The 26,569-nt window shown below is 36.5% G+C and overlaps 1 protein-coding gene across 2 annotated transcripts in view; it reads right to left on the bottom strand.

The window, feature by feature from the left end:
- The window catches only part of CBLB (Cbl proto-oncogene B), a 125,815-nt gene that overhangs the window by 7,932 nt on the left and 91,314 nt on the right, over positions 1-26,569 (bottom strand). Inside the window, exons 11-18 of one of the 2 annotated variants that reach the window (XM_064410619.1) lie at positions 19,788-19,973; positions 16,152-16,520; positions 13,650-13,744; positions 9,988-10,131; positions 5,971-6,050; positions 5,737-5,868; positions 4,316-4,456; positions 1,733-1,852 (exon numbers count right to left, since the gene is read on the bottom strand). In XM_064410619.1, the coding sequence (XP_064266689.1) occupies positions 1,733-1,852; positions 4,316-4,456; positions 5,737-5,868; positions 5,971-6,050; positions 9,988-10,131; positions 13,650-13,744; positions 16,152-16,520; positions 19,788-19,973 (1,267 nt within the window). The remainder of the gene's footprint in view (positions 1-1,732; positions 1,853-4,315; positions 4,457-5,736; positions 5,869-5,970; positions 6,051-9,987; positions 10,132-13,649; positions 13,745-16,151; positions 16,521-19,787; positions 19,974-26,569) is intronic. The other variant, XM_064410620.1, reaches the window with a different exon arrangement.

Genomic DNA, 26,569 nt, shown 5'->3' with positions numbered 1-26,569 from the left:
CAGAATAAATACAAAACCAAGGTTCTGAAGACAGTTACACTCTCTACATTGTCTTTTTAAATCATAGATGAAGGTGAACCTGTTCATCCCGCAGCTCATCAGTTCTGTCCTTTGGAATTACTGACACTGTAAAAACAACTTTCCAATTAAGAGAATGACATGATCTATCACATAGTTTTCATCTAATTGAAATTAAATGGAATATCTTGCTGCATATCATGCTGATTTAGAATGATATTTATAGCAAAAGCTGATACGTGAATGTTTTAGAAGATAGCTATGGGAAACAGATCAAAAAGTATTAACTAGCACCAGAAAGCTCCAAGTTCTTAACTAGCAAGTACCTTGCAGTAATTTAGGAAAATTAAAAATGGTTCTATCTCAGAAGTGCAAGAATTGCAGGAAAGCACCATAGCTTTAAAAGTAGTTACATCATTGTCATAATTTGCATTATAAGAAAACTCAAAACACCCTGAATAAATTGACTGAGCATTTTAAGACAAATAGACCCCTCACAATACCACATGTAAGGCATTATGAATGCTTTTCTTCCAACAACTGGAAACAAAAAGAGAAACAGCTATATTTGTAAAGATATCCTCTCAAAAGAGATAGTATTTTCCAAAGGCGTCACACTAATTCACAATTATGCTATTTGTTAAAAAAAAGTAAGCCTGAAGAGAGCTACAGAAATTTCCCACCATTTAAGCTGGAAAACCAAACTCTTTTTTCCCCCTATACCTCAGAAGTATGAAAACCTCCATTTCTGAGAAGGAGAATGCAATTACTACTAAAAAGTGTATTTTTTTTCCCACTTGGGAATGCTTCATTTGAACAATGATGATTATTACAACTGAAAGATTAAAGTCCTTTTCTTTATGCATAAGAAGTCTCTACACAACATTTTATCTATCTGGAGAATGATTAATGGTACAAAATATCACTTGGCTTTTTCTTTGTGTGGTTTCTTCATACCAGGAAGAGAATGCAGTTGGGTCAATCCTCCCCCTTCCCCATGTACCATGCACATCTAAAGAAAAGAAAATTTGTCTAAAAACTGGTGAATGTACTTTGAAGTACAGGTAATACTGTTATTAATTGTATCCAAATAGTAAATTTCCTTTAAATTTACTATTTTTTGTTGCCTGAAAACCGTAACCAAAATTTCTTTGGCAGAGGAATTGTTTCTACTGTACCTATTCCATTGAAAAGGAAGACTGAATTTTAAGTGGTTTTGATTCTTGCTGATTTATTAAGAAACATGTTAAAAGCTTCTTATAAATTCAGACAAACATATTAGCAAAAAAGACATAAAATAATAACACTTTAGAGTTAAGCTACTATTTTTTTGTTTAGGAGAAATGAAAAAAAGATGGAATCAGATGCTTGTGCTCCTTTCAGTACTTCTGATCTCTTATGAGCTTGAAGGGTGTCAGGAAAATTTCTGCCTTTCTCAAAAAATAAGGAACACTATAACTCAGCATTCAGCATTCAGTTTGGCAGCTAGTAAAATGGATGTTATACTATATACACCTACACACAACAAGTAGCCACTTCTACCTCTATTGCAAAACTTAAGTCCGTTACCCTTTGATGATTTCATACTTTTGTAAAGCAATATTACCACTGCAATTTGTTGTGCAGAATGACCAAAAACTCATTGGACTTTATGGATGAAAGTTATATTCTTTATAGAATTGTAATTTTCCACAAGAACAGTTTTCTGCCTTACCTGAAGATGGAGGGAGTTGATCATAGTCTTGAGATGTCCTATTTGATTTGACATTTTCTCCAGGTGCTCTCCGAGCAGGTGGCAAAGGAACATGACCAGTTATTGAGTCAAAATGGGGATCTGTGATAAAATAATTTAAAAAGCATCTTAGAATAATCAGAACTACTATTTGAGGGAGGGCTGAAGCACAGAAGGTAGGATTAGAATAGCCTCCCATCATGCAGAGGAACCATGAATCCAGAGGTGTCCTGACAGCACATGCACATACAACTCCAAATTCAGCATTCATAGTACACACGTAAATATGATTTGAAGCTACAAACACAGGAGCACAGCTTAAAGGTGATCTGTCCTGCACTGACTGTGGTCTCTTCTCCTCACATCCATGAGGTACTTTTCCACCACCCTACCCTGACACTGCTGGGATTGTGCCTGGCAAAGCATCGAAGAGGTTGCAGTGCCTGAAGCAGCACAATTAGAAACATCCCAGCTATTCAATTTGCTTAGAGCTTCATTACACTTCTATGCTTTGCAGTTCACAAAGACTGCAGGGCTGATTTCCTATTCATACAGTCCCAGCTGTGGGTAAATACTGCAGGGACAGAATTTGAAAAATGAGAGAAGTAAACAATTCTGATATATTGTCCCCTTCTTTTCTTTTTTCTTTGGCTACCAAAGATGCTGCTGGTCAAGTGCAGATCCATCCTGGATCTGGCTTCTGCTCTGGACTCAGTACTCGCAGAGTGTTTGTTTTGTATGTGAGAACAACTTTTCACTGGTGTTGATGATGAGATTATTATTCTAATCTGACAGGCTCTGATGGATAGCCAAGAAATCACCCTCAAGACTTGTATGGAAACCAATCATCAAAAACTCATCATAAATCTTCTACAACAGATTATGTGACAAGATGCAAAGTGAGTAATATGGCTTTAGAAATACCATATGAATAAAAAAAGACCAATTCACACAACCATGCATGCTTAACTAGATGCAATACATTGCTAAGATAAATGACAACTGTTGGTGTACGATTGTATTCCTTATGCAAATATGAAGAACAATATGTGGCTGTAGATACATATGCCAGATATTTATTTTAAAGCTTTTAAATGTTTTTTTTAACACTATTAGTGACGTTCTTAGATTATTTGGAAGTTACACTTAAACATGTAAAACTCTGCATGTTTCTGGGCACAGGCAGATGGAGCTTGTGTGTGTCTGTGTGTGAGGGTTCCTATTTTTCCTCTCCATTCCCATCAGAACTGAACAGTGCAGTGTGTGTTTCTGCATCAGATGATACAATTGAGACACCTATTCTGACTAGACTGCTGAAGTTTACCTTGGTTTTATTTTGAAGCGTAGAAGATAAACTACACTGTACTTATGAACATCAACCTTTAAATTCTGTAGCATGGTAAGTCTTTTCACCTGGATGCATTCAGCAACTTAGATGAAAAAGTAACAGACTGAGTTGAATTTGCATTATAAAATACACAAAGCTTTGGCAAATTACTCAATGTCAGGCCTTGACTGACAGCAAAACATACATAATAAAAATATTCCATAAAAGGTCACTGCACTTCAAGCTAAAGTAGCTCCCTTTCCTCCCCACAGCGAGTTCCACTCACACAGGTCAGCCAAACAGCAGAGAACCTGTCAGGCCATCCTGCAGCTGCACATGACTGCTTGTCATTCACATTTTGGCCTCCCTGTGAAACTATCACCAAAACATTTCCCATGGAGCTTCTAAGAAAAACAGAGAGGGGGAAAACAACACCTAACCCCACCACAAGGCACATCATCCCTGAAAATATTCACAGAAAAGGTAAAGACACTTAAGACACCAGCATCCTTTGAAAACTTCCACAGAGAAAAAAAATTTTAAAAAATCACTTCACAGACATACACTAGAACCCGCAAAAATCCTGCTGTAATCTGTATCTTAATCAGCAAATGTATTCAACTTCATTAACCTAAAAATAAAACTCTTTTAAACTCAAAGACAAAATCATGAATTGTAAACACACCTTTCATACCTTTTATAAGCAAAATACCAGACTGAATGTATCACAGTGATTTACAGGGAAAGAAAGGTGAAAAATCTGAATGAGCAAAACAGTTATGAACCCTAGAACATAGCAAGTGTATTCACAATATAGTTTTGCAGCAAAATTTTACAGTTCTAACAAAGCAGACTATTCTTTTCCCTTATTGTATAACTTCTTTCAAAGTTTCAACTCGAAAATATCCCTCATAAGTTATGTTTTACTATTGAAAACAATGGAGCTGACAAAAAGATACAGACTAATATTACAGATTATAACAGAAAACTACAATTTACAAAATTTCTAGCTTGGTATAGAAATATCAACCTCATTTTATTACTTTGTGGTAATGAAAAGTGAAGTCTATTTTCTGAGTAGCTTCACCTCCACCATTTAAAATTTTAATTATTTGAAAAATATTTTGTATAATGAGCTCTGAGGCCTGGTGACAGCTTTATCACTGAACAGATAAGCAGATAAGCCTCTGAAGTAAAGGAAAATAAATTGAAACATGCTGTTTCTTCTGTACACCTACCAGAATGAAGGAAGAGCTCATGTCCTGACGAGGGTCGGCTCCCTGAGCCAGCAGGTTTTGTGTGGTCAATCATGCTGTGCCGAGCAGGTGGTGGGGGTGGTGGTGGGAGTGAGGGGGGTGAGTTATCAAATGCATCTTCACCTGCAGTTTAGAAGTGAATTATTAGATGAGCAAAACTTCATTAAGAACTGGAGAATAAAGAATAAAGCTTAAACTTTATTTTTCTCTGGCTGCTGAGGCCTTCACTGTTACGATTCATCTAAGCAGTTCAGTGACTCCAGTAATGAAACTGTAAACCTGACTGTTAATACCCACAGTCCTCTTCTAAAACATGCTCTGAATAACCTTTTGCAGTGCTCAGTTTCTTTGCTGGGTTGGAAGGAGAAATTGCTTTTAGTGACTCAATTGCTAAGAGTCTACTACAATGAAGGCTTCACGGAGTATCACGGTAGAATAACAACTGTATTTCAGTGGCTAAGCAAGTGTATTTATATATAAACACCAATGCTGACTGCACTCAATCTGCTACATTTACACTGTGTATTATCTCTGCTTTCAGAAGCTCTGACTCCAGACATAAATGGAATTTTCTAGAGCTTGGCAAAAGAATGCACCTCTTACACAAAGGTGGTGCAAGCAGGAGTTACCAAGCACTGCGATATTTATGTGTTATTTTGCCTTCAATTTCTCCTGCATCTCAGGAACACTTCAGGCACCAGAGAGAGCATAGTGCAGGAACAAGGCAAATGTTCAAAAGGTTTTATGGAACCAGAAATTTGGATGCTGACACAGACACACAACCATGCAGCTGAGTTTGTTAATGATAGTGTGGGTGGTCCCCAAGCATACCACCAATATGTATGCAGGGATCACTGAGTTTTGTGTAGGAGAACAGAACAGAAATCAGGGTTGGAAAAAAAGAGCTCTTGGTTCCTGCAGACAGCTTTGAGTTTTGAACTGTCCCTTGATGAGGGAAAAAAAATCCCAGAAAGGAACTTACTAATTTAATGTAGTGGTTTCCTTTTCTTACTCAAATACCATCTTTTTTGCATTCTTCTTTGTATTTGATAAAATAAATGGAATTATTTAAGCTACAGTAGGAAAACTGCTCCACTACTGCATTACATTGCAATGCTTAAACTTCTTAGTAAGAGACAATTAAAATTTATTTTAGGGAAAATGGTTTTTACTTTTCTGTATAGCTGGAATATGGATTTAGTATACCCTTTTGTCTGTCTCAAGTGAGGTCTTACAAACAGATTCCAAATGACACAAAATATTGACTGACAGCTGTAATATTTAGCTCATAGCCTGTTTAGTACTCCTAACCTACTCTACATTGGCTGTTTTTCAGTAAACATGGCATTTAGTTCATCTGGGCAGTGTTAACCATCACACGTAATCAGCAAAAAGTCTGCAACCTAAAGGGGGCACCAGAAGATCATAATCGGAGGGTGTCCTGGTGAGCAAAGAGCTGTGTTTGGGGTTGTCTCTGGCAGGAGGCCGTGCAGGAGGCAAGGGTACCGGAACAGTAGGTGCATCATAGACATCTCCTGAATGACACAACCACAAGAAGTGAATGTTTTCCTGCTGCACCCCTAGGGCAGCACAGAGTAAATCTTGTCAGCAGACATAAAAAAAAATAAAGACCGTACCTGACTCTGGATGTTTTGATTTCTTTATCTCGGAAGTGGCACCGTGTGTTCCATTCGCACATTGGCCATTCTCACACACCCTGAAGACAGACATTAAACAGGAAGCAATCAACCATTTAGCCAAGCATTAATTAATTCCCTGAATGAGCAGTACCTGGCAGTTCACCATATGGAAACGAATCAGGGACAATAAGCTGCATCAGTTTTAAAATTTACATTTTTAGATGTTGAGAGCAGATACTGGTTAACCCTCATTAAAACTGCTTTGAAGGATTGTACTGCTTTCTTGGTGACGTGCTGACATGGCTTAAAATAAAAATAGCTGCAATACAAGTTAGAGGAAGAACTAACATTAAACACAGCCTTCACTTCAGAGCTCAGGTCATTACTTTATTCACACAGTTACATCACAGGTTCTTAGTTCACCTTCACAGATGCTGAATTTTCCCTAGCAGAAATACAAGTAAAGGGATATGTGGATATTATAATGTAATTATACACACCAAAGCACACCAGAAAAACCATTAAACTAAATGCAAGAAACACAAAAAAATCCAAACAGAATACCACAATACACACTAATAATAAATTTTGACTCAGCTTTGCCAAACATTAAAAAAACACAGTGAGAACCCCAAAACTGAACTAGCCAAAGCAGTTTTGCAGGAATGTATTAATTTCTGTATCCAAATACTTTGCCTTGCTGATACTTCTACAACAGTTTACTGATATTTTTTTTAATGGATGCATATTCTGCCCTCAAAGTTAACAACAGTATCAAAGTAATATGAAAATCATCCAACCAAACAGTAAAGAGTGCCTATAATCTTGTTGAAAATATTGAAGATTATTTGTGTAAGAAGACGTTGTTATATGGCAGGGAAAAAATACTGAACAAACCTTATAATAATCTTAAATATTGTTTAAAAATAAAAAAGATCCAGGAAATTGCTCCTGTCACTGTAACTGTGGGCTCTGTATACTCAGAAAGAACCAGAGATTTTGCTTGAAAAAAGGCCACCAGGCTAAGTAACTCCAGCTTAAAGATAAAAATCCCATTCCACCATGCATTATTATTATTAAATATTGGGAAATGTGCTAGAGTTATATACAGCAAAAATTTCAGATTTGGTGTTTTTACCAACAGTATTAATAAACCTATCAGCTTTGGCCAAATGGAAAGGAAGAATGAATAAGGGTCTGGAATATTTTAAAATATATAAACAGTTAAGAGGAAGTGAATTGCATTTGTGGTCCCAAGAGTTACAACTAGGAGTAATGAAATAAATATACGAATAATTGTAAGATTTAAAAACAAACAAACAAAAGCCCCTAATGGTAAGAGATCTTTTGCTATAAATTAATTCCCCCAGAGAAGTGGTAGAGGAAATGTTGTTCCTTTCTTTGACATTAGATTGGTTCAATCTTTCAAATGCATTGGATTCAACACTTCCTTTGACTCCTCACAATATACGCTAAGTAATTAAGAATATTTTCTACTCTAGTTTTAATGAGTTTTGCATTTTCAATAATGTAACTAGCCACAGGCAGCAAGGTAACTTAACAAGGCACCACTTCAGAAGAATCAGTCCAATATGAGCCCAGATAAGTGATCAGTTTACAAACAATGCTGAAATGCCTATTTACATTAACAGTAAACACTAGAAAAAAGGACTTTTTTGAGTACTAACAGGAAAGCCTTCTGTCTCCTTTTGGGAAAAAAACTTTATTAGAAAAAGACAGCAAATATAATAATGTAACATTCTTCTAATAATAGCCTAATTAGTAATACTGAAATTCTTTCCTTTTATTTCTTATTCCTGAACTGATGTTCAGCAGTAACAAACCAGACAATGCAATGATCTGCCAGAGAGTAAGACTGTGAATAATTTTTTGTATTATTCTTGAGATATTTTTAGCACTGTCATATCTACAGGTAAAAGACAGAAAAGGTAACACCAATTTGGGAATAGGATGGAACAATTACATAATTCTGAACTACAAAACATTCTGACAAAATTTTTAAGCTGTTTAGCTTACTGAAAACTCCAAGTACTATCCAAGAAGTTAGGCACTAACACTTCGGAAAGAGATTAAAAAAGTGACACTAGGGGAAAGAACTGAAAGGTACTAAAAATGTATAACATTAAAAAAAAAGCTGGTAACAGTTTTGGTGAACAATAATGAGAAGTTAAGTTTCATTGAAACAAAACATCCCTCCCATGTTACTTAAAAAAATGCATTAAAAGAACACAACATCAACCAGGAAACAGATTCCTTCTTGAAAATGTTATCTCAGCTTTCACATCTAAGCAGTGACATTAGCTAAAAGAAGACATTTTAAGCATGTGGAACACCAGACTGGTTTTTTAATGCCTAGGAGAATGGTTTGAGTTAAATTTTTTATCAGAATGTATAATCAGAGGAGTTGGTGGTTTTAATCATGGAGCAACTTGAATAGCAAACCTAGGCATTTTATCTGTAGCAAATCCTAAATTCATGTAAAAAATCCCACCATATGCACAGCAAAACTGGAGAAAACTTGGAAATTATCTTTCTATTTATAGCCTCCATTAATAATTCCAAGGGTCTGGTAAAATACTATACCAGCCAACCGAAAGGACACTCAATTATTTTTTTCTGTAAAATAGAAATTGTAAGATTCTATTTCTCCAGCTGCTTATTTTCTCAAGAATCTTTCTGTCTGAATCTATTTGCACCATTTCCATACAAAAGCACAACACGATCCCATGAAAATGGCATAGGAAAAAAGGATTAGGACCTTGGAATATTTTTCTTCTTGCTTTCCATTTTTTTTCTCAGCCAACATAGTTTTATTTGTCATTGATTTTTTTTTATTTTTAAGTCTCATACAGTAGATAAAAATTTAAGTCATTAAGCTTTGGCAACTGCACAATATTCATGTCTATGCAGTGAAGCCTGGATCAGGATTCCTAAGAAAGAATTTTTAACCTGAATGCAAAGAATGATCATATTATGAGCTTTTTTCTACCTGTTTTGAATTACAACTTAAAAGGTCTAAAAATCATTATTGGCTAATTTTGGGGTGAGAGACATGTTGAGCTTTATTGATGCTGGGTCCTCAACATCACATTCCAACAGAGAGAGGGGAAAAAATTGTAATATGTCACGGAATTTTTTTAGTCACTAAATTTTTTAGACCAATACTTGATTCTAGTATCACACTTGTGACCCACAAGACCAGTAAAACATTTGCCCCTTTCCCCTGCAACCACTCCAGACTTATTGTTTTAATTCCAGCCATTCATATCTTTTTAAGGGGCCAAGTTCAGCAGGAATGTCACAGCCTTCAGTTGCCACGTCCCTTGCTCCAAGTATCCTTGTCATAATCCATTAGAAATTCTGAACAGTGAAAGTTTGGAGGTATTGTTTCAGAATATATTTAAAGCTAAGGAGACATATTCCACCTGTACTTAAAAAAGGTTCTCTTTCTGAGAAACACAAAGAAAATATACTGCCAAACAGCTCCAAAAGTTAAAAAGACACACTATACATAGGGAAAAAAAAAAGAATTAAAGTATGTACATACAGCTGCCAGTTCACATACTTTTCAGTCCTGCATTGCTTTTAAATTGAATTATATAAAATGTGAACGGCTAAGAATTTCAAAGTTGACTGGAAATTTCAGTCACATAATCCTCCTTAAAACTAAATTGGAAAGAGTTTTAGGGGTTGTATCTCCTGGTCAGTTTTGAAAACCTCAATGTAAGGGGAAAAAAAAAGAAAAAAAGACCCCAACTGCAGAAATGGTATCCAAAGGCAAAAAATATCCAGTTCTGACACACAAGAGGTTCAATGATGTGAATTTCATGGGTTTGTATCTGTGGCAGTGGCCAAATGAAACAGAAGCATGGGTAATCCAAGCTTAGGAGGCAGGCAAGCTTACCCATCATTACAGACACTGAATGCAGTTAATTTTGGAAAAAGCAAAGGTTTTGTAAACAAAAATTTTTCAAGGCTGCTATATCACCTTACCGAGCAAGAGGTTTTATATTATGACCATGAGGTGGTTGTGAGCTCAGTATTACAGGATGTGAAGAAGGAATTTTGTATTCATCATCATCATCTGGGTGTTCCCTTGATTTATCAGACAGAGAATTTGCTGAAGGACCAGGGCACCTAAGAAGATTAGAAAAATAATGGTTTATCTTCAGCTGTTAGGTACTTGACCTCAGTTAATACTGAAAATACTTTTCTTTAGCCGAAACATCCTTAATACGTCTGCTACATATAAGGAAACAAAAGCACCATGACAAACATGTTTGTAAGATTACTGACTTTTTGTCACTGAGAATGCATAGAGTAAAGGACAGCTGCCCTTCTAAGAGTTAAACAGCTACTTTGAGCAAGCACAACATAGCAGAGAATTGCAAAGAATTAGAGTACCAAATAGGCACTTGCACAGCCTATTTGCACTTATCAAAAGCACTGAATAAAAGTTAATTCAGGACAAAAGGTCTTGAGCAGGGCTTAGTGATGCAGAGGACATTGATGCTTTCACTGGCCCGTCAAGCTGTGAGTAAGGACACGAAGTGTCCTCTCACATGTCTGGAACGTGCCCCTAAGCCCTGCTCCTTCTGTCACCAAGAAGTGCCATGCCAAACGCTGATCTCAAGGGAGACAGGAATTCCAAGCCCCAGTTGGTCTTAATGGGACTATGACTTCACCTTCAAAATGTTGTTAGCAAGGTGGGACAGACAGCAAGACGAAGAACACCTTTTAGTGCTACTTTTCCCTCAACTATCTCAAGGCAACTAAATGTTCCTAATAAATTCACAGACTACGAAAGGCGCGTGGAATTGGATGCATCATTACATACTCAAAAATGGAAGCTTCCTCATGCAAAATATTGCTGTGGTTTATGGTACTTTAGAGAGATAGTCTGCTAATGATGTAGCAAAATTGGAGCTACTCACTGGAATGGAACAAACACTATTTAACTTGAAAATTTTGAAGTTTTGGGAAAGAATCACTCTGTATCTTTGACATAAGAGTTTTAGATATCCTTTCAGGAATAAAACAGCAACTTGATCAAAGCTGCTAAAAAAGTCTGACATAATTACAGAAGTCCAATTAAAAATAACTATTTTCACATGTTTAGTCAAAAACATAGGGGCTGAGTGGAAAATAAAAACCAGATGTTCAGTTAGCAAGAGTCTAATATTTCATTATTGAGGTACAGTTTATAGTAACTACTTTAGTAAAACAAAAATAAATCAGCACTGTTTCCAGGAAAAATAAAAAAAAAAAACAACAAAAACCTCCAGTGCTTTTCTGTTAATGTAGCTTTTTAAGAAAAAAAAAAAAGTCACATTTGTAACATTATATTCAGTAAAAGCTGATTAAACAATTTAAGTAGGGACTTTGTAGAATTGTGAAATTTTAAATAAGAGTCATTTTGCCACCTTGTTATGTAGAATAAGACATTTCACACATTATATACGTGTATCCTTCAGTCAAATGTTTGGAATCACAGACTGATTATAACAACTAGAAAGAATAAAATGCCTTGGAGCTATATGAAACAAACCAGCTCTCAATCCACCACACTGCACAGATTGGAAAGCATGAAAAATAGGAGCAACTTGCTCAGATTAATTGGAGTAGCACAGTTGTGAAAAGCAGAGTATTTTGAATCAAGTACAGTTCAACATTTATGAGTGCTGAGCACAGTCAATTCAACAGGAGGAAAAATAGACTGTAAAAATATTCTCTCTGATGTTTCCAAATAAATCTTGCTAGACATTATTTGAGTTACATTTTTTGAAAGCATTTGTTGTGGTTGGTGGAAATTGCCAATTTTAAAGTTTTTTTCCCCTTCCCAGTTTTTCCACCTACATATTGTCAAACAATATTATAGATTACTGGCATATTTCCTAGTGGTGTCAAAAACTTAATTTAAAATAAATTGAAAATAGACATATTAGTGTTTAAAGAAAGAACAAACAATGATAAATTTTTAATATTTATTCCATGTGGTATTTTAGTAATTAGATAATTTGAACTTCTTACTCCTAAAGTTATGTATTGATAATTTTATGCTTTAAAAATCAAAATCTAAAATTGCCTGTGCAATTTTTAAAACGTATAAGTACAAAGCTAAAACATAAACCAAAGTTAATTTTTTCCTTCTTCCTGGAATTCATCAGTTTTCTATTCAGAAATCTTTGGTTAAAAAAAGAATTTCTTTTGACCAAGCAGTAGTCACACATTCTAGCTTTGGATTGGCCTGACAAGGATTTTGTGCCTGTACATATTATTACAATATTGTGTGGATTTTCCAAGGCTCTGTGTATACACTGTACTTTTCATCTAGGCTACATTTGCAAGTATTTGAGTGAAAAAATGGGATTCTCATGAAGTAGGATGTTTTTCCATGCTATGAAGTACAGAAATAAGAATATTCCCCTCTTCAGATTTTTCACTGTATCATGAAATAAGCAGACTAGAAGGGAACTGATTACATGAGGTATCCAACTGGTACTTCTCTGAGATCCTACCTGCATCAGGTTACAACAACATTTAATTAACAAGAATGTCTGGATAACATGCTAAAATTTTCTTCTGAACTGAAAATAGGCATGGAGAACTTCACCTCAGCAATTGCTCCACCTGAAACCAGGCTTCTAAATAAAAAAGTCAATGCTCCACTGCACCTTTATTGTAGTCCTCACTGAGAAAAAAACTCAGCATATTAAAAAATTGCTGAAATATATTTGTCTTCTATATTAAAAAGCTAACTGAACACAAAAACGGAATGAGAAAGTTCTCAGGACTAATATGAACTGACTGTCCAATTATATTATTTAACAGCAAGAATCACAAGCAGAACATTGGAAAGAAGTTGTAGAATAGCATTATTGTGATATGCTCCAATTTCCTTATGAAAACACAAAATAAGGACAGACCACATTACAAGACTTCCAAGCTTTCAACTTTAAATAGATCTTATTCTGTACAAAATCCCGTGTCATTCAGAGTCTGAAGATACTTGCTAAGACAGAAACATCTTTATTTAAAAAATGAACAGTCATTATACTGAAAGACTAACAGTAGCCTGCACTTGAAATGACAAATCTTCCCATGTTCTGGAACTCAGAAAGGCTGATCATATTTAAAATTATACAAAATGGTTTGGTTTTGGTTGCTTGTTTTTTAGCTACAACAAATAAGAGATGATGGTGTGAACCCTGGATAAAGCTCCATGTACTGAAAGCCCAGAAAGCCTGACTAGATTAGGGACAGAACAGTGACAGAACACATTTTTTAGCTCTAGCACTTTCCCTGGATTCTGTCATCTCCTGTGATAAATAGCTCTGACCACAATTCTCCTGTAGTAATAGAAGCCAAACCAGACAGTATCTGCTCTCACTGCCAAATTCCTGTGAGCAAGATCTGCCACAATTTACCCTCTCTCGCTATACAAACATTCTGTGTCCAATTAACATTAGAACTGTTCCCACTTAATCAATACCATTTAAGTTTCCTTTGTCAAGGCACATTAAATCTCATGGAAAGCATACCTAGTTATATTAGTTAATTTCTTTATTTTTCCCATTTTTTCTTTAGCACCAGAGAGTCAGTGCTGTTACCTAACATTAACTAGAACTTTTCTTATATAGATAAAGTTAACTTACTTTATACTAGGGATGACAGAGCCAGCTGGAAGAGGGGGTGAAAGCCGTGGAGGGACATCATAGTCTTCATTTATCAGATGACCATTTGAAAAAACCTAAAAGTCACACAAAAATTACAATGAGTATCTCCTTCTATCACCATGAATATTCATCCACTAGGTCTAACACAATCTACCTTGAGAAGCCTGTGGGTTAAGGATTTTCCAGGAGTTCACATCACAGAGCTGTCTCTGAGGTGACTCTGAGGCCTGTTTCACCCCATTTTGGAGCTGTAAGAACATGTTAGTTTAAAACTTCACCAAAAGAAGAAGCTTCACATGACAGTTACTAGACAGACACTCAGTTACAGCTGAACTGCTTGGGGGAAAATTAAGATTTCAAGATTGCAAAGTGAGAGAGATGAAGCATAATGGCAAAGACACAAGTACATGATGCTAAACATATTAATTATTAAAACGGTGATACAGTGCCTGCCAGAACCCATCCTTTACCCACAGGATTGTCTTTCTAATTCTTGGCTTCTACCAATAGCAAAAGGTTTATATTACAATTGATATATGAATCAGGGAAGAAAATTCATTCCATGTTTCTCTCATGAATGTAAATGCAGCCTGAGATGGTAATTCAGGGTTGCTTCCTCTAATCTAATGGTTCAGATCTACAACTTGAAGATGACAGTTCAAGCAACACTTGGTTAAAGATCTATATATGTAACTCCTCCACAGTGACTTGGTATTCTAATTTGAGTAGTATTCATTCTATCAGCTTCAGTATTGTGCTAGACCACAACAAGAATGCTACATGAAGGTACAGTTGAAGATATAAATCAAGTATCCTTTTAAAATCAATAGAAAACTTGCAGCATTTAAACAACAGCCTAGTTCCAAATAAAATTTTGGTATTTTGTCTCAATGCTGAGAAAAGCGTTATATAATAATAATAATTAGATCATCATAGATGACTTAAGTCCCTCTCATCACATATGTCAACAGCCCTTATTAACAGCAATTCAATTTCAGAAACGTACTTTCAAAATAACCAAAACCTCCATCTATATATACATATGGGAAGATAATTGCCATATACATACACACACAAAAAAAAATTAACTGGAGATAGAAAGGTTAAATAGCTTGTGGTCTTGGGAAAAGCAAATGGAGGAAAAAAATGATTTCTAACTATCATGGCTTAACCACAAATCCATCAGTCTAAGCAAGAGCTGTGTAGTCTTCTTGCACAAGCTGTGTAGTCTTCAAAAAAAACAAAAAGAGGAGCTTTGAGTTAATAACCTCTATGAATAAATTACTGAGCTGCTTTGATAAAACTGATTAGAGCAGAACTAGGAATTTTTTCTTAGGACATCACCATTTGATCTCTTTTCAAAGCTAAGCCTGACCAGCTGTAAATGGCTTTGCAAGTGCCTGAGGCTGCTAAATGCCAGAATTCACCTCACCTACAACAGAGCTAACTGGATCATCTACTATTCCATCAGAAAATGCACACAGTTTTGGCATATGACAGTTCCAAAGTGGACTTGAGATGCTGTATTATTCCATACAAGGATACATTGTTATCGTGGATAATTTGCTAGAAGAATATAGCAAATCTAGAATATTCTCTCAAAGATATTTTTCAAGATTTTATGTGAAAATTGTAACTCGGACCCTCATGTACCGTTGCTTCATAAATTACATCACTTAACAAATAATTTCTTTATGAGCAGCTTATTGTTAAGTGTTATGGATATGGTGGTAAATTGTGCTGGTAGAATATGATTATTAGAACAATAAAATATAAAGCTTTAAAATCACACCAGCAAGGGAGAAGGGGATTACTTCACAGGGTGACGAAAACCACAGCTGGCAGCGGAGGTGGAGGTACGTCATTAACATACAAAGTAAACCTGGCCTGCACAGGGCCATCATCACTGGGTGTTCTCGCTGGCATGAAGGAGAGAACGCCCAGTGATGATGGCCCATGAAGATGTTCATCTCAGATAGATGGGACCATCAAGGACATACATCTGAATGCAGGATTCTGGGAACTGAGGAGCAGATACACATCAGTTCCTGGACAAGGCTTTGTCCAGTGCAGGACAGAGAACAGACACAACATGAATATGAAGAACTCCAAGGAAGGACAAAGGGACTCCGCCGCGGGCAAGAAAAAGAGTATAAAACTCGAACTCTGCCAGGTGGCATTGGTGAACAGGGGGATTTAGTGTGACAGAGGCCAGATCATAGAGTTCACCCAGCTCCGATCCTGGGGTCGGTGCTGCCTTTGATTGTTGGCAGTCGGGACTGTATATCAGTCGCAAATAAATTTTATTTTTTTATTTAAAATTGGCTGGATCAGTTTTTACCTATAACATGAAGCATAGACAGAAAAGATTCAGAAACCACAAATCAGCACTGGCCAATATAAACAGTGTGTTAGCCAATGCAAGACAACACTGCAGTAGGGCGTGAATTTAGGATCCAACACCCAGCTCACAGGAAATACCTTGGCACTTTCTGCAGGCAGCTCGTGGCGTCTGTGCTTCCTCATGAATCCCTGCTCCGCACTCACACGGCCGTGCCTCCCGTTCACGTTTGCAGTGGCGGTCAGTCCCGCTTTGGGGGAGGCATCACCCCCGCCTCGGCAGCCCGCCAGCTGGCTTGTCCCGAACACGTCCCTGGGACACCAGCCCTCGAGGGGCACGGGCTGCTCCCGGGCGGGCAGGCTCTCGGCGTGGTGCAGGTGCCTGGTGGCCCGGCTGCTGTCCGGCAGGACCGGGGGAGGCCGCTCCGGCGGCGGCGGAGGTGGGTCTCGCAGGGGAGGTGGCGGTGCTGGCAAAGGCTTGTCCTGTTTCCTCACCATGCAGGGAGAAGACTGAACGACACAGGAAGTTACAAAAATAGGAAAGAAAGAGGCATGAACGTGGCTTGTTAAAGATATAGTTACTAATTCATGTAGATAGAATTATATACAAGGAATATGTATAAAAGCATCTCTAATTTATAATGGTATCCCTTCTTGCTGGTAACTGAATGGACATACAACCATGATAAGAACAAGCTTATAGCTTCTACAATATATCTAAAAACAAACTTACTGTATATAGGGAAAGGGAGAGGGAGGAATTTTTATCCTCAGGATGGCGAAACCGCGGCAGATGGGCAGAGAGGCACCACAACATTTACACGTGAAGGAAACCTCGGCTGCACAGGAGACGGGCATTCACGAAAGCATGTGCCCAGTGACACCCAAGAGATGATGGCCCGGACAAGATACCTATCTGAGATGACCAGAGCCATCAACACCTTCCATCTGAATGCCAGATTCTGGGAATCGGGGAAGTGTATTATTCTATTCCTGGATGAAGGCTTTGTGCAGCCCAAGCCAAAGAAAGAAACCAACTTGAATATGAAGAACTCAGAAAGAGACAAAGGGACTCTGCTGCAGGCAAATTAAAGAGTATAAGAACCACTGACTCGGAGCAGCTGGGGTGGACGAGACGGACTTGGTGCGATAGAGGCCATTTCCCGCATCCACCCAGCTTACCTCCCGGGAGCGTTATGCTGTCCGTTTGATTGTTGGCTGTCGGGACTGTATTATGGTCACGAAATAAATTCTTTTGTATTTTTATTATAATAGGGCATATTATCATTTTTACTTATAACATTGCTTATGACCAAGTGTGGATTCATCGTTTCTGAGATATTTTCTTGGCAGTACAGCAGTACTTGCCAGGAGGTTAAAAGCAGGCCTTGCCGGCATTCTGCAGACAACCTGGCCCTTCAGACGGCACACCCCCATTTCTGGTGTTGCATGAGTAACCCAAGCAAGGAGTGGAAAGCAGAAAAGACAGCTAACTCAGGCAGATTTAATTGACCCATAGTTTTTTTTCAGTATCCTTTGCTTTGATCATCTGAATCACTTATTCATCTGCTGAAATGAATTCTGTGGAGTGTTTGGAAAAAACAGGCTTCCTGATGTGGAAGAGAAACCCAAAACCCCAAACAAAATAAAAGCCCAGAGGAATAACTCACTGACAGCAAATGAGCACAAAAAGCAATGATTAGAGAGCAAGGGGAAGAAGAAACAATTATTTCATTTTTAATTATATACCTAGGGATGACTCCAATCTTTACACGACACGCACTGTGTCAGAGTGCCGAATCTGTCTGAACTGCAGTTCAGTTTTTCAGGTAGCAGCCTAATTAGTTTGTAGTTTTATTTGCAATTAGCTTATCTACAAGCAACATTTGTCAGAATACTTGCTTTCTAAGAATTGAATTATATCATAAATGGTTAAATATGGTCTAAAATTACATATGCTAATACTGGAAAGCTGCTACTCAGGTTATCAGGAACAAAAACCTCATAGCTGCACAAATCTGACAAAACCAAAAATTTTTCATTATGACTAAATTACTAATGGCAATTTACAAAGTAACAGTTGGGCCAGGTCTTTACAAATGTTTTATATCCAGCTACCATAAGAAATACAGGGAAAATTACTTTCCTGAAAATGTATAATTTTCTTGGAATTTGGTAAGCCTGCATATTATTACCACTTAAAGAAAGGGAGATCACCGAACTTTTTAGTAAGAACAGCATTTGCTCTCACTTCACTTGCTAGCACAGCACTATTCTTCCAGCAGTACCTCAACACGTGACTTGAATTGAAAATAAAGTTATTCTACCTACAGGCCTATGTATATTAAAAGGAAGTAAACTAAATAAAGAACTATTTAACCCACTTGCTAGTCAAGTAAAATAGTTATTTTCACTGTTAACACAGGAAAATAATACCCTCAGCTAGATTTTTTGTTATACCTTATAGTTATAAATTATAGTTTTTTACTTGAGTAAAATAGAAAAGTTGTGAGGGGTTTTTTTCCTGAAGGAGTAGTTTTGGCAGGATTAAATTATCTTTTTTTCCTGTTAAATATAAACATTTTTAATGTATGAGATTATTCTTTGTTGCCTCCATTCTGTTTCCCTTGCACCCCACAATTTTTTTTTTTCCCAGAAAAAGTTTCACGTAAAAAAAAGCATTTTCAAAAAATTGAAGCATCATCAATGCTATTCCTGGTTTCATTTCTTTTTTAAGTAATGAACTCTGCAAAAAATCCCTATTATAAAACTGTTTTTTAATGGATGTGGCATATGTTTGGTGTATATCTTCAATGTGTTATAATTCCTTTGCATAATATAAGAAGTTAAGAAAGAAGATTAAAGAGACTATTTAAACTTCTATTTTTTCTTCTAAATTATGTCACTAAAATCTTTAAAATATATTGATTTTCAACCTTAAAGTAAAAACCTGACAAAAGAAACAAGCTACTTCAAACTAGATTATTATGAGTACATAGGTTTCAAGTCATGTCCTGAACTTGAATTTGAATTAATCATATAAAAATGAAAAATTTTATCTAACTCGCTCTCTATATACAGCAATTATAATAAAACAATCAACTTGTTACAGAGAGTAGCAAACAGCATTTGTTCTTGTTCATGCTTATCCACTCAAAAAATCACTGAATCTTTAGTATCACTAGTTTTACAAAAAAAGGCATACAAGCTTATTAGCTATAGAGCCATTATTATTTCCCTTGAAATTTGAGTCCCGTTATATGCCATTTAAGGTTCTGAAAGCAGTGTATCTGCTCATATTTTTCTTGTAAGGACACTGAAAATTGAACATAAATCATCATGAAAGGAAAACATATAATTTTAATGAGATAATGACCTTTAAATCTATTTTCAGGAAACCTTAGCTTCTATTTATTTTCATTATTCAGAGTTTGTAACAGAACTGATCCATTACTGCAACAGCTTTAAAATTCTGACCATAACCAAGTACAATATCATCATCAGACAAACTGAAGTCATATTGGACCAATACATGCAGCCAGACACATTTAACTACATAAGATATTATGGAAAAAGAAGAGACTTCATCAATACGGATCTAATCTACAGTTTCTTTAAACTAGAAGAAATTAAAGTTCTTTTCCAGAAAAAGCAATATCCATGGAAAGGTTTGAAACAGTCCACTTTACAAAACCAACAAGAAGCTCGCTTTGGAAAAAAGCAAATGCAATTTCTCAGAATTCTTATATCCAGAAATAATGGTTCAGTAACACTTACCTTTGGTGACCCCGTTGGGCTGGCACATGGTGACCGTGCTACTCCCTTCTGAATCAGATCCAGACGAGGAGGGACAGGTGGAAGACTAAGATGAGGGATTTGCAGGGGGTCTGGAAGTGGTTTTCTTCTTTGTGCAAGAGGGGAAGATCCTGGGGAAGTCACTGGTGAATTCTGCCTGTCATTGCACTTCAGGAGAGAAAAAATAAAATTACCTGTTACCTGATGATCAAGTATACAGCTTCCATTCCCCAATTAAAACACCTAACACTTATCAGATACTTACTAAGAGTCAATTATAATTTTTCCTAATGGACATCTGGACAGTACAGCTCATAGTTAATGAAAAAGAAATCTACAAGTCATTCTGTCTCAAAATTAGGACCAGTGTTAACTTGTGATGAAAATAAAAGGATATATATTCCAGGAATTTGTATAAAAACCTAACAATCACTGCCAAACATAAGGGAAAAAAATCATAAATTCTACCACAGCAATGCTACCCTTGATAACTTTTTTTATTAATAGAGAGTATTCAATCTAAAGTTCTACAAATTACTTTTAAAAGGTGGACATCCATGATATTGCCTGTTACTGCCTACTGCCCATTTTCAAATCATACTTCCATAAAACAGAATGTATGTCTTCTGAAAATTTACCAATCAAAGTCACCAGCAAGACATTAGGGAAAGAAGTGAAATCAGCAAAAAACTGAAGGAATTATAAAAATCATTTAAGAACAATTTAACCATCTAAGTAAATATTGAACTAACAACACAAACATTTAACATCCCTCTCCAGGGACAAATTATAATTTCTTTTTTCCTTGATCTGCCCTTTCAAATTAATCAGAACCAAAGATTTCAACTCTCAATATAGGGCTCCACCCAATTTTGCAACTAGTCCCTACCCCTCATCTGGCTCAGTTTTAACAAACACAGCTCAGGTGTTTGCATAGATCAGTTCAAGTTATTTCTATGAACTCACTGTATGAGTATCAGTGCACTGTAATAAACCTGAATGGCTGTGATATTCTGTGCTTTCCCTGAGAGCAGATACAAGTAGCTGGAAGACATTCCCACCAACAATCAGCTTTGAGCCACTTGTACCTTGAGGCATCCCACTGTTCTCATATTACAGCTTGCCTAGAGAGGCAAAAATGCACCCATCTTTGGGCTAAACCCCTTGGATAAAAACTTCCCCCTCACTTCATAAGCTTTTTCACATGAATGCTGAACATCCCACAGTGATAACTGGGATGACAGTAGAAAGTTCTTTAACAAGGAAACAAGTAAGCGACACTGCCCTTCTTTACACACAATCATTAAAGAAACTGGAAACTTCATAAATTCAAAAGCAGAGTGAGGAAAAGGATCTAGAGCACCGATCCTTATCAATGCTCTGTACTACAGCTTAGTTTAATATCCCATTCTATACAACAGGAATTGCTACCACATCTCCTTCAAAAATAGAAGCCACTACAGTATTACTGTCAACAGTGCACAAAAAAGCAGGAGAGGGGTGAGAAGATGTTGAAAGCTAGAAGGGTAATGTGCAACTCCATCATCAGGATGATTTTTTTTTTTGTTGCTATTTAGAGTCTTCCCCACTTCATCTACATGTGCAAGCTCAATGTCACAACTAAACATTCAAATTCAAGAGACAGAGCAGTTTAAGATTTGTGGTCTTCATGGCTACCAGAAGTTTCTCAGTTTCTCCCTTCAATGAAGAGGTGGTCTCAATATTCATATTAAATGCCTTGAATACAGTCTTTAAATTTTCTTTGTTTCCTTTAACTGGTGAATGACCCTTTCCTTGACTGGAAGACCACAGAGATAAGTACATAAATTACCAAAGCATTTAGCCTCTCAACATTAAGGAAAGTTGAATAACTAAGCAAGCATGCCTGAGCAACTGTAATTATAGAATTACTACAAAGTGAATGTCAATTCATTTTCCTTATCAGAAGGCATCTATCAGTTAAACAGCATAATAAACACTGTATCATTTAACAGCATTAGTTTTCAAAGTTTAGTTACAACTCCATAAAGCATTCCTGAAAGCCAAGAACTATGCAATACAATATACTCAAAGGATTGACTTCAGCAGACACAAAATGAATGTTTCCCAAATTACCTGAAATATAACCAAAAAAGGAGGTCACACCTCCAAAAAGATTCAATTATTCAAAATAAATGAAAGTGATATAGTTAAGTCACAGCATTTTATGGTGTTGAACAACATAATGCATTTCAGTCAGCAGGGAATTGTTCCAGAAGAGCAATCATGTTTGTGATAAGACTAGGAAACAAAGAGTAAGAAATATAGGAAATACTGAAAACCAATTATTGGACAGGAAACATTTGTTTGGAATTTAGGATTTTCTAATTGTCGCATCATCAAACTAATTAACACAATTTCCTGAGAAAGCAACCTGAGAGTCTCAAATGGGAGACTGCCTGGAATTGTACAGATCCCAGCTAAGTGAACAGCACTGTGATATCATTTTGAGAATATCCATCCCTGTTTCTATCTGGCAAACTTCTCTTACACAGTTCTGCTCTAAAGAATCATTAGGCAAAATGGTGCCCCCTTCCCTCAGTGTGCTCACTGGTTCCATCCATGTCAGACTTTTCTCCTGCTGCAACAATAGTCTAACTCTTGCAGAGACAAAAAATCATAGAATATTCACATTTAAAACCCATTCATTTAAAAGTTCAAGATACTTAAACCCTGACATGCTTTTAAACCCAATGAAGCAAGCAATTCAATTTGTGTGATAAACTTCTAGTTCCATATATTAGCTTGGTATTTGGCTACCTCTGTGACATTCCACGGACAGTAAACCACAACTAACAAAATGAAATGGAAAATTTTCAAAGTAGTAAGTGTGTGAGAGGACTTGAATTTAGGCTTATATCCACGCCTTGTTATGTCTTATTTCAAAACAGCAGAGTAATTTTTCAGTCCCCTGGACTACTACGCTGTAGTACAGCCACAATGCCAACAGAACATGCTGTGACCCCACAGATTTCAAAAAGGGAATTGATTTTGGCCAACAAGTTAAAGAGTAACTTATCAGGCACAATTAAAAAAAAAAAAAAGTTAAATAGCTGCAAGCAAAAATAGCTTTTCTCCCCCTACAGGGAAGCTTAATCTGTATCGCCACTTGGTGCTGAAGTAAGAGCAAAAGCTTCGCTGGGATAAATAATTCTTTGTTGGACCCACTGATACTAAAAATAAAACAAAACCAAATATTCCACAGCAGCAAACAGGTTTTCCTTGGCATTCAGTATCAAATTTCCACCCTATTCCCAATATGAAAATCCCATATTTTGCAGTCTACCCCCATCCAACCTGTCCAGCTGCATCATTTGATGAGTGACAGCTAGGCCAACAAGATGGTTGCATCTAATGTGGATACCAAGGCATTAACAGATGTACTAATATCTATTCTTTTTAGCACTCTACTGTCCTAAAATTCCTGTTTGTCACCTACTGGAGATTTCTGTATGTTTTCTATATGCTGGGAAAAATGTGCAATGAGAGAAAGCAGTGACAAAAAGCTAAAACAAGCAAGTGATTATGACACAAACTAGCTCAAATGAACTGGCAGTGACAGAAGACAGACCTTCAGTGTACAAAAGGGCTCTGCTGCACCACACAGAGACCTGTGCAATAAAGATGTAATTAAGGAGAAGAACACAGACTCCTTTGTAACAACATGGACTTCATCTGGTTGGCGTGACTGCTGCCAAGGGAAAAGCAGCTGTGACTTTGCAGTTGTACTGCAGAAGGGATCACACTTGTGTTTTTCCATCAGATGTATTTGTTACTGGGATACAATGGTATCACTTTGCCCTTAGCAGTAGTGAATTCAAGAAAAGTCTTTCTCTAAGTTTTTTTTTTATTTATAATCAGATGAGAGTAACTCACATAGTTATTTCTTGTTAAGATAAGCTGTGACCTAGGCAGAGCTGTATTATCTAGGCTTAAAACCTTAAATGAGGATATAAATTTACATCACTTAACACTGATGACCGTAAACATGTTTTAAATAGACAGATTTATTCCCTTTATCTTTGCTGACCCAAGAAAATGCAGATGAAGGAGGGAGAGGGAGTGAGGTCTCAGAGTCAGCAGCACACTGCCAAGGGAATCAGTAATTAGGGGAGGCACACTGTCTCCCAGCATTTATACCCTTCAAATACTAGTAAGTAATCAGTTAAGTAAGTCACGCCTGTTGAGGAGACATGATCTTAACACATTCCACCAAACAGGTGTACCATTATGTAGGAAGTAATGCGTATATATCAGTTCAGGTACTGCCGAAGGGAATATCTGGATATGTATTTCAAGTCTTATTTTACATATTTTTATATTTTATACAATGAAATGAAAAACATTATTACTATGTAATACATGCCTTCTTCCATTACCAGAAAAAAGTTGACTTAATAATATGGAAATGAGTGAAAACAGCCTCCTCCCAGATATTGACAGCCAAGGTCTTTTGTCATGGTTTACCAAATTTGACCTAACTCACTTGATGGAAGAAGACTAGTCATGGCAAACTGTCTTTCAGCCTTGACAATTTCCTATCATTATTTTAAAGTACAGTGTGAATCAATCAATCAGAGTTTTGCACATTCAGATATCTAGGAAATTAATTTCAGAGAAGACAGTAACATGCCAGATGGGGTAACTTAATCTACTCTTAGATGGAAGAGTTTCTTAACAATGCTAATTACACTTTAAGGTGAATTAAATTAAATTCATTAATCAATACAGGAGACTATTAAATTCATAGTCTACTGTACGGGTAGAGCCCTCCTCTATTTTTCATGGGATATTATTTGGATTAAAAAATTACCTTAAACAGTTATGAATTCAAAATTATTTGCTCTTGGCAAAAACTCCTTCACTATCCATTTTCCTTATTTTCATTCTTTATTTTTAAAAGAAGTGTATCAAATTATGTCTTGTACTAAAGAAAAGTGACAGAGAACTCTTCATTCATTAGGACAACTAAATAAACATTATAGAATAACTAACGTATTCTAATAGAGACTCAAACGCCCTCTTTAAAAATAAAATATTTTCAATATTTACCTGAGCCTGTAATTTCCACTTTTTTTAATGTGCATTTCATAATGTTGTGCTTTCCTAGAACAAAAGCTAAGAGGAACATTTTGGGCAATAACTGCATTAGCTAATCTGATATCACGGGCCTGAAATTTCTCAGCGAGGAAACAATTAACAGAGGCTTTTGGCACCTCTCTTCCTCTTTCCTTCATTAAGAAATATCTGAAGACAATGTGGAAATAAAAAAATTAAGCTGATTGCTGAGGCAGATAAACAGCCTAACTGCAGTAGATTTCTCCAAAGCCTCTGTTAGAGTTGATCTGCTGCTACTGCTGACTCATACACAGCACCTAGCAAGAACTATTCATTTTTCTTAATGTGTATCCACTTACTAATTCCTTTAAAGAATGACTCAGGAGCTTCATAATTATTCTTTTCCTTAAAGCAATTTCAAGTCTGAGGTTTTTCAGAGACTTAATTCAGACACCTCTTAGGAGCTTTGGAGTACTGTTCATGGGTAAGAGTGACAAACTGCAGAACTGGTACTTTTCTGATATCTGGTTGAGTATTTACACAATGCATTGTGAAGCCCTACAGTCACTTTCATCAGAGCTTCATGTCCCTGAAACTCTTCTCTTCTAATGAGTTTCACAGCCCAGCTCACTACTAGCCAGATTTTTCTTAGAATGGTCAGCCAGGTGATTTGACACAAATATAGCCCATTTTATTTTCAAGGATTAACCGATTTATGTTGAGAAAGCTGACCACAGTCCATGCAATTACAAAGTTACAACAGTACCAGCAGGTTGGCTGCAAGAGCTAAATTATCATCTTTGCCACCTAACTTCCATAATTTCAGAAAATTACATTACTACAACACTGTTGTTATGCAGCACCCTGTTCATAGGAAGAGCGTTAATGACAAACAAAAGAAAATTTCACTAAGAGCCAAGTTACATAATGTCACAGAGAAAAATATAATTTCTTTAAGCAGGCTCCAAAGATACACTGATTAGCAGGAAAAATAAATAATGGTTAAAGAAATAGGCAAGCCTGATGAAGACATCGCTAACAAAAAAGTATCTATAAACAATGCCATATTACACACAGGAGACATGGCTAAGACCATCACTGAACAATCAATGGTAACAATTTTAAGAACACAGCAGCTAAGAATCACCAAATGACGCCATAATTCAACAATTTCAAACAGATTTCAAGAGGGTGGCAGAGTGAAAATTTCTTTCACTGAACAATGAAATCAATGAAAAAAATAGCAAGGCACAAAAAGCACTTTGTGGATACCTAAAAGAAGATGTCTTCTAGTAAACCTATTGTTCCTTCTTTTGATAAAGGCATAATGCGTTTTTGCCTTATCATGGAAGTGATAGCGTTATAAAAGCCCATCAATTCAAGGCTATCTCACAGAGGTCATGCTGCAGACTGCAATTTAAGTCCAGGCAGAAAGGATAAACTGTTCCCAAGGGTAGAGCATGTTGTATTACGTACACAACACAGGAATGATTCATAAGCCTTAAGAGGTTAGGAAGAATATCAGAAGCATGTATATTAACTGACAGATATTCTCAGATATGAGGGTGAAGAACAGGGATTTTTTTTAACAAATACAATGATAAGGAAATGGAAAAGTAAGATGTTACAAAATTAATTCCAAGGCAACGATTCAATCTAGATGACCT

This window comes from Passer domesticus, chromosome 2 (assembly GCF_036417665.1).
Source record: "Passer domesticus isolate bPasDom1 chromosome 2, bPasDom1.hap1, whole genome shotgun sequence".
Taxonomy (NCBI): Eukaryota; Metazoa; Chordata; class Aves; order Passeriformes; family Passeridae; genus Passer; species Passer domesticus.
The sequence above is the reverse complement of the archived record's forward strand: the minus strand, read 5'-3'. Positions and strand labels throughout refer to the sequence as shown.